The sequence below is a fragment of the Tupaia chinensis genome, unplaced genomic scaffold (assembly GCF_000334495.1).
Source record: "Tupaia chinensis unplaced genomic scaffold, TupChi_1.0 Scaffold000247_1, whole genome shotgun sequence".
In the NCBI taxonomy this organism is placed as follows: Eukaryota; Metazoa; Chordata; class Mammalia; order Scandentia; family Tupaiidae; genus Tupaia; species Tupaia belangeri.
The window spans coordinates 3,967,250-3,976,083 of record NW_006159725.1 but is presented as its reverse complement, the minus strand read 5'-3'; the positions used below and the strand labels follow the sequence as shown (position 1 = coordinate 3,976,083).

Genomic DNA, 8,834 nt, shown 5'->3' with positions numbered 1-8,834 from the left:
GGTCCCTAATGAATAATTCTTCTTAGAAAAAAAGAACTCAATGTATGGGGAATGGAGAGGAGGAAGCAGTTGTTATTCTGCCAAAACCTGGCCTCTCCAGTTTAACTCGGCGTTTCTCTGCACACACAATCCAAAAGACAGCATTAGGAATGGAAAAATAATAATAATAATAAAAACACCTAGCAAAAACATCTAGTTTTCAGGACCAGCAGTTAGCGTAATGGCTATGTCGCTGGACTCCCATTGTAGTCAACCGCAGTTCGAGTCCTGGACCCGGTGGCTTAAATTCACGCTGGGCACGTGTGCGTGCGTGCCCAAGATCCCAAGAGGAGAATGGAGGAGAAGGGATTGTGGCGTAGCCATCTCCCCTGAGGGGTGATTTCTCGCTTTCTGTCTCTCTGTCTTTCTGGAGAGCAAACGCGCCCAAAAACCTCTCAAGAAAAAAAAATCTAGCTTTCACTTCACAACTCATTTAGGGAACAAACGTCTACACAATTTAGCCAGTGACCTGCATTACCCTCATCCTCACATTCTCATCAGAAACAAACTCATCTCCCAGCAAAGAACTGGGTGCTAAGAAGTCTCCTGATGGTTTGGAGAAAGGACTTCAGGCCAGCAGCATCGAAGAACCTCGGATCATGCAATTGAAGCCGTCACAATCTCTGACACCCACGAATGTGCATTCTAAGACATCAAACCTCCTTCTTATTATTTATTTATTATTGGCTATAGGGTGCGTGTGCTCGCCAGAGACACAGAGAGAAAGAGAGTGAGAAATCATTCCCCCCAGGAAGGAACGGCCGTGCTGCAATCCCTTCTCCAGTCTCCTCTTGGGATTTTGGGCACGCATGTCTGGTGTGATTTTCAAACTGCCAGGTCCAGGACTGAAACCACAGTGGGCCAGCTAGGACTCCAGCATCACAACTAGCACACTACTTACTGGCCCCCGAACTCTTCCTCCTTCTTGAAGTAAGGGCAACGATGCCAACAATAACATCGCAATGCAAATAATGTCCACTGCTGCTCATTTCGAGCCAGGTCCAGCTTCCAGAGGAGAAGCCTGGTGACCGGAGGGAAAGGCCTATCCTTTTAAGAAATCGTGGAGTCAGGAGATCTTGCCATTGCCCTGGGCTGTGCGCTCGCCCGAGGGATCGAAATGCTCAGATGCCCAGCAGTCTGTGCCCTGAATTCACCGGACCACAGGGAACGCCAGTTCCCATCCCACCAAATAATAAAGCAGATCTCGCACTGTTCACAGGAGGGGGTGCCTGCTGAGCGATGTTTGTAAATGAATATTTAATATTCTCAAACCAAGGGTTATTTTCAGTGTCCCCTGCTGGCTAAGGAAGGGCACCGACAGTCTACATCACATGCCACCCACTCCGTCGGGACAGTGGCCTTTTTCTAAACCATTAGGAAAAAGGAGGCTGAGAAACCACCTAATCTGCCCACCGCTGTCATTTAATCCCACTTGCAAAACCAGCACCACTCAAGGCCAACAGAAGCCACCTGCCAAGTCCACACAGCAGGCCAGAAGGCAGTTACTAGGTTCCGGGTCGGGCTTCAGGTCTGCAGAAGCTCAAGCCTCTGGGCGACCCTGATCCTCGCTGCAGCTCATCTTTGGGGGAGCACTGCCGTAGGCGGGGAGCCTGGCTCTAAAGGAGGCTGCACGGGGCTGCATGCAGGGCCCCTCCTTCCTCAGCGCCCCTCTCACCTAGAGCACCTGGGCAGGGGGAGTCAGTTGCCCCTCGGCATCTTCGAGGGATTGGTTCTTTTTTTTTTTTTAAGAGGTTTTTGCCATAGGGCGCGTGTGCTCACCAGACAGAGAGAGACAGAGAGATAGAAAGTGAGAAATCACCCCCTAGGGGGTATGGCCACGCCACAGTCCCTTCTTCTCCATTCTCCTCTTGGGATCTTGGGCACGCACGCACATGCGCCCGGTGTGAGTTTTAAACCATCCGGTCTGGGACGCGAACTGTGGTCGACTGCGTGGGAGTCCAGCGACATAGCCATTACGCTAACTGCTGGTCCCGAGGGATCGGTTCTAAGACAGCTGCGGATATGGAACCCCTGGATGCTCAAGCGCCCTAAGAAACTGTGGGGGGTTGGCAAATCACCCATCTCTAGGCTGCTCATAGCACCCCATGGAAGAGAAACATTGTGTGAACAGCAGTTGTGCAGTGTCGCTCAGGGGATGACAGCAAGAGGGGCAGGTCTGCCCGGCAGGCGCCAGCACAGGCAGACTGCACACAGCTGCACAGGCCGCAGGGCGCTCCCGGAGGTGGGGGAGGAGTTAGTCCAATGAGGACGCAGAACTTGCAGATAAAGAGGACTCACCGGGCCACCCACTAGCCTGATGGTTACAGCAACTGGGTCCCACATGGCCAACTGCGCAGTTCATGTCCTGGACCCGGCAGCGTGAAAAACACACTGGGCGCGTGTGCATGCATTCCCAAAACCCCGAGAGGAGAATGGAGGAGAAGGGACTGCGGAGTGGCCCTGCCCCATAAGGTGCTTTCTCACATTCCCTCTCTCTCCTTCTCTCTGTCTCGCTCATGCGTGCATACACCCGACAGCAAATAAAAAATAAACTGGAAAGGGGTGGTCTAGACAAGAGCTGAGGAAGGGCCAGAGCGCCGTCTGCTAACACACATGAGGAACGAGCACAGCCGACAACGGACTTTTGCCGTCAAATCACACACGGCCGCCCTCGTCTCTGCAAAACAGGAGGTGTGCCGAACCACCCTGCCCCAGCTCCTGGGGCAAGTGCGAGAGACTGGGTCCCCTTACTGGCACTCGCCTTCCTAAACACACAGTGGGACACGGCCCGGCTGCTCAGCCGCTCGCGCACACGGAAACCAAACCCCTCCCGACGGGGCTGAGATGTCACCACAGGGCCACGTCACCGGCTCCGTCCCAAGGACTGAACTGATCACCCCGTGTTTTCCCCACAGGCCGATTCTTCCAGTGCACTGACTTTCCTGAAGGTCTGCCCTAGCTCTCAGGTTCCACAGAGACCCCACGACCAAGCCCAGCAGATGTGACAGCTAGGAACCCGCGGAGAGAGCACCCAGACAGATGTTGCTACAGTCTGCCACGTCCTGTGGGGACCGGGACAATCTGGAGAGGGAACAGCCCATGGAACGGGGCACCTGCTTCGCATTTTGACGGTCCAGTGTGCTACAGGAATTAGGGATCGCTTTACATCACCAAAGGGAGTAAGAAGAGTGTTCAGTTATTCTTTTTTTTTTTAATCAATGTGCTACAAGGCGTGTATGCTCACAGGAAAGAGAGAGAGAGAGAAAGAAAGCACCCCCACCTCCGGGGGAATAGCCATGCCACAATCCAGTCTCCATTTTTATCTTGAGATTTAGGCACGCATGTATGTGCACCCACCACATTCCCCAAGCTGCCAGGTCCAGGACTCGAACCACACAGTCGGCCATGTGGTATCCAGCCACCTTAACCACGACGCCACCAGCTGGCTGCTGGTTGTTCTTTTTTTTAAAAGGAAAATGCCTAGACTTCCAAAGTGTGATGCGGCCTCAGCTGTGCTTCGGCCTCAGCCCAAACTGTCTGCACAGGCCACCTCCCCTTGCAGCCCCCCCACCTCACCCAATAGGTTGTCAGCAGACAGAACCAGAGTCCCCTTCTGAGACCACCTAAGCCCCTTGCCCTAATGAGGGGGAGCTTAGCCTTGGCGGGGGCTTTCTAACTCCCAGTCCAGCCACTGGCCTTCACGACATGTACCAGGCCCACCTGGGTCCCCCAGCCTGTGAGGAGCTTGTACCCACTGTATAGAAAACGTATTCTCCGTTATCCTCACGATCGGCCTCACATCCCTCTTACACCACCAACACACAGTAGGCATTTTAACATTCAAACATAAGCAAGCTCATTAATCCTCCCCTTTTCCACATGGAGACAGGAGTTACTCAGACCAAAATGGCCAACGTATTTGGTCATCCTGCTTCTACGAGTCTCTCGGTTGGGAGCAGATGGCGTACACTGATACAGGACACCATCAAGGGGGGCCACATTTCTAACCAGAATACTCTCTGAGCAGCTTCTATACCATTAGGAAAAAGGAGGCTGAGAAACCACCTAATCTGCCCACCGCTGTCATTTAATCCCACTTGCAAAACCAGCACCACTCAAGGCCAACAGAAGCCACCTGCCAAGTCCACACAGCAGGCCAGAAGGCAGTTACTAGGTTCCGGGTCGGGCTTCAGGTCTGCAGAAGCTCAAGCCTCTGGGCGACCCTGATCCTCGCTGCAGCTCATCTTTGGGGGAGCACTGCCGTAGGCGGGGAGCCTGGCTCTAAAGGAGGCTGCACGGGGCTGCATGCAGGGCCCCTCCTTCCTCAGCGCCCCTCTCACCTAGAGCACCTGGGCAGGGGGAGTCAGTTGCCCCTCGGCATCTTCGAGGGATTGGTTCTTTTTTTTTTTTTAAGAGGTTTTTGCCATAGGGCGCGTGTGCTCACCAGACAGAGAGAGACAGAGAGATAGAAAGTGAGAAATCACCCCCTAGGGGGTATGGCCACGCCACAGTCCCTTCTTCTCCATTCTCCTCTTGGGATCTTGGGCACGCACGCACATGCGCCCGGTGTGAGTTTTAAACCATCCGGTCTGGGACGCGAACTGTGGTCGACTGCGTGGGAGTCCAGCGACATAGCCATTACGCTAACTGCTGGTCCCGAGGGATCGGTTCTAAGACAGCTGCGGATATGGAACCCCTGGATGCTCAAGCGCCCTAAGAAACTGTGGGGGGTTGGCAAATCACCCATCTCTAGGCTGCTCATAGCACCCCATGGAAGAGAAACATTGTGTGAACAGCAGTTGTGCAGTGTCGCTCAGGGGATGACAGCAAGAGGGGCAGGTCTGCCCGGCAGGCGCCAGCACAGGCAGACTGCACACAGCTGCACAGGCCGCAGGGCGCTCCCGGAGGTGGGGGAGGAGTTAGTCCAATGAGGACGCAGAACTTGCAGATAAAGAGGACTCACCGGGCCACCCACTAGCCTGATGGTTACAGCAACTGGGTCCCACATGGCCAACTGCGCAGTTCATGTCCTGGACCCGGCAGCGTGAAAAACACACTGGGCGCGTGTGCATGCATTCCCAAAACCCCGAGAGGAGAATGGAGGAGAAGGGACTGCGGAGTGGCCCTGCCCCATAAGGTGCTTTCTCACATTCCCTCTCTCTCCTTCTCTCTGTCTCGCTCATGCGTGCATACACCCGACAGCAAATAAAAAATAAACTGGAAAGGGGTGGTCTAGACAAGAGCTGAGGAAGGGCCAGAGCGCCGTCTGCTAACACACATGAGGAACGAGCACAGCCGACAACGGACTTTTGCCGTCAAATCACACACGGCCGCCCTCGTCTCTGCAAAACAGGAGGTGTGCCGAACCACCCTGCCCCAGCTCCTGGGGCAAGTGCGAGAGACTGGGTCCCCTTACTGGCACTCGCCTTCCTAAACACACAGTGGGACACGGCCCGGCTGCTCAGCCGCTCGCGCACACGGAAACCAAACCCCTCCCGACGGGGCTGAGATGTCACCACAGGGCCACGTCACCGGCTCCGTCCCAAGGACTGAACTGATCACCCCGTGTTTTCCCCACAGGCCGATTCTTCCAGTGCACTGACTTTCCTGAAGGTCTGCCCTAGCTCTCAGGTTCCACAGAGACCCCACGACCAAGCCCAGCAGATGTGACAGCTAGGAACCCGCGGAGAGAGCACCCAGACAGATGTTGCTACAGTCTGCCACGTCCTGTGGGGACCGGGACAATCTGGAGAGGGAACAGCCCATGGAACGGGGCACCTGCTTCGCATTTTGACGGTCCAGTGTGCTACAGGAATTAGGGATCGCTTTACATCACCAAAGGGAGTAAGAAGAGTGTTCAGTTATTCTTTTTTTTTTTAATCAATGTGCTACAAGGCGTGTATGCTCACAGGAAAGAGAGAGAGAGAGAAAGAAAGCACCCCCACCTCCGGGGGAATAGCCATGCCACAATCCAGTCTCCATTTTTATCTTGAGATTTAGGCACGCATGTATGTGCACCCACCACATTCCCCAAGCTGCCAGGTCCAGGACTCGAACCACACAGTCGGCCATGTGGTATCCAGCCACCTTAACCACGACGCCACCAGCTGGCTGCTGGTTGTTCTTTTTTTTAAAAGGAAAATGCCTAGACTTCCAAAGTGTGATGCGGCCTCAGCTGTGCTTCGGCCTCAGCCCAAACTGTCTGCACAGGCCACCTCCCCTTGCAGCCCCCCCACCTCACCCAATAGGTTGTCAGCAGACAGAACCAGAGTCCCCTTCTGAGACCACCTAAGCCCCTTGCCCTAATGAGGGGGAGCTTAGCCTTGGCGGGGGCTTTCTAACTCCCAGTCCAGCCACTGGCCTTCACGACATGTACCAGGCCCACCTGGGTCCCCCAGCCTGTGAGGAGCTTGTACCCACTGTATAGAAAACGTATTCTCCGTTATCCTCACGATCGGCCTCACATCCCTCTTACACCACCAACACACAGTAGGCATTTTAACATTCAAACATAAGCAAGCTCATTAATCCTCCCCTTTTCCACATGGAGACAGGAGTTACTCAGACCAAAATGGCCAACGTATTTGGTCATCCTGCTTCTACGAGTCTCTCGGTTGGGAGCAGATGGCGTACACTGATACAGGACACCATCAAGGGGGGCCACATTTCTAACCAGAATACTCTCTGAGCAGCCACCGCCAGGTGTGGCCACCAGTCCTTAACAAGGTGGCGGATCGCCGGCACTAACCGTACATGGGCAGAGAAATGGCAGAGTGTCCCTGTCCTTGTGAAATGCTCTGGCCGGGGAAGGCAAGGATGTCCCCATTACAGTCTCAGCTAAACGCTGCTCTCCTGGCTGGAGGTGGGTTTTCAAAGGCAAGGATCTCTGTGTGCCCCTGAGGTCGGACAGACTGGCCAGGAGGCACACCGTGTTCAAGCGCTGTATCATCCCGAGTGATGCCCGGGGTGCTTCCCAGCCCCCAGCTGGGGGTGCCGGCGCACAGGGCAGGGAAGGAGTGCCCAGTGACCCTGCTCCCGGCACCTGGGCTTTCCGTGAGGCCTCACTGAGGAATACAGGGAGCCCTGTCTGCAGAGAAGGCCTGGGGTTCCCGTGACAACACTCTGTCCACAGCCTACAGCTCGGAACACACAGGGCACCCGGCCCGGAAGAGTGAGGGCGGGGTGGCGTCAGGTGCCCCTACCTCCCTCTCTCCAACAAGGAGGGCCTTCGGCACAAACAGAAGCCTAGGAAGAGTGAGGCCAAGCTGGAGGAGAGACCCCAGGTGGGGCGTTCCTGATGCCAGCCACCTCTTGGCTCTTCGGAGCTAAGCTTGCAGGAAACAAGCTTGTCCCTCGTCTCCTGCAAAGTGCCTTTTCAAGTCCCACGGAGGGGCCTGTGGCCTAGCTGGTTCTATCAGGCTGTGATCCAGGGTGGGGGTTTCTGGAAAGCGAGAGACAGCCTAGAGCCAGGCTAGGATTCCATGCCTCACGCTGCTGGACTCCCAGCTCCCACTCTGACAGTCCCCAGAGATGACCTACCACCACCCCACCCTGGGCGGCCAGCCGCAGTGAAGGCCCGCTGGACAGGCAGGGCACGTCCCTGCAGGGCGCTCTCCAAGCTCACTCCTCCCACCCCCACCCTCTCCAAGGAGAGAAAGCTCCCTCCCAGCCCAAGCGCCCTTTCTCCTCTGAGGAGGCCTCAGGGCAGGGGCACAGGCCACCCTAAAGATGAACCGGGTGCTCAGTGCCACAAAGTTTTCTAAGCAGTCTGCAGTTTCTCAGTGATCAATAATTAAAAGCCACTTCACCCACCCATCTGATCCTCAAAGGGCCACAGGAGAAGGGGGGAAGCTAAGGGCGTAATTTTTAAGTCTGCGGCTACCCCAGACCCAGGCGAGGCGTGTCTTTCACGCCCATATGAAGCCCAGGCAGAGGCTCTGCGTGCAGAGCCCCATGGCACACGCTTGGGTTGGACAGAGGGGTGGTCCTCGGTCGTCTGGACACCAGGCACCTTGAAGATGGGGCCTGGCCCCTCGCCAATCTAAGAGGTCAGTGCCTGGGGTGAGGGGGCGGGGGGAAGGAGGTGACTCGAGAGAGCCCCCGCCCTGCCTGGTCCCAGGTCACTCGGAGGCAAAGGGCACAACGGTGTCCCATGGGATCTTGCTTTATAAAGTTGCCTCCGTGTGCACGAGTCCTCCTGCCCCTCAAAGTTAGGATTTTTTTTTCAGCTGCAGTTGGATTTTCTCCACAAGCCCCCAACTTCCACCAAACCCCTGCCCCCAGGAAGATGCGGACAGGAAGCACTGCAGCAAGCCAGAAGGGACCCAACTTTGCAGAGTGTGTGGCCCCCTGTGGACCCCTCCACGCCCAGCCCCCAGCCTGTCTGCCCATTGGTAGGACAGACCTCCCTGCAGGGGGGTGGGAGGGCTGGGGGAGCAGGGCTGGAGACAGGGAGGCCGGACCCTCCTCTACTTACCAGGAGAGCTTGAATCCTTTCATTAGTACAGTCACGGTAATCCACTGACCGTGAGCTTAGCATCCCCGAGACAGCTCCGCAGGTCCCAGGACATATTGGAAAAGATGACGAAGTCCCAAAAGAACAGAATCCCATGTAATGTGACTCGAACACAGAAAGAGAAAGATGGGAGGGAAGCAGAAAAGGAGATCGGCAGCCCGTTTGTCCCCCTCGCCCTGCGGCTGGGCTCCGAGGCAGGGACCGCGTGTGCAAATCCAGCCCCGGGCTGGCGCTGCCCGCCTGAGCTGCAGCCGCCACTGCCCGCTTCCGATGAGGATGG

The 8,834-nt window shown here is 55.9% G+C and overlaps 1 protein-coding gene across 7 annotated transcripts in view; it reads right to left on the bottom strand.

The window, feature by feature from the left end:
* The window catches only part of GRAMD1B (GRAM domain containing 1B), a 252,750-nt gene that overhangs the window by 116,288 nt on the left and 127,628 nt on the right, over window positions 1-8,834 (bottom strand). The window contains exon 1 of one of the 7 annotated variants that reach the window (XM_006148820.3): window positions 8,516-8,709. The exons of the other annotated variants lie outside the window; for them this stretch is intronic. Within the exon in view, the coding sequence (XP_006148882.1) occupies window positions 8,516-8,538 (23 nt within the window). The 5' untranslated portion in view covers window positions 8,539-8,709. Of the gene's footprint in view, window positions 1-8,515; window positions 8,710-8,834 lie in introns of those variants that run through there. 7 annotated transcript variants of the gene reach the window in all.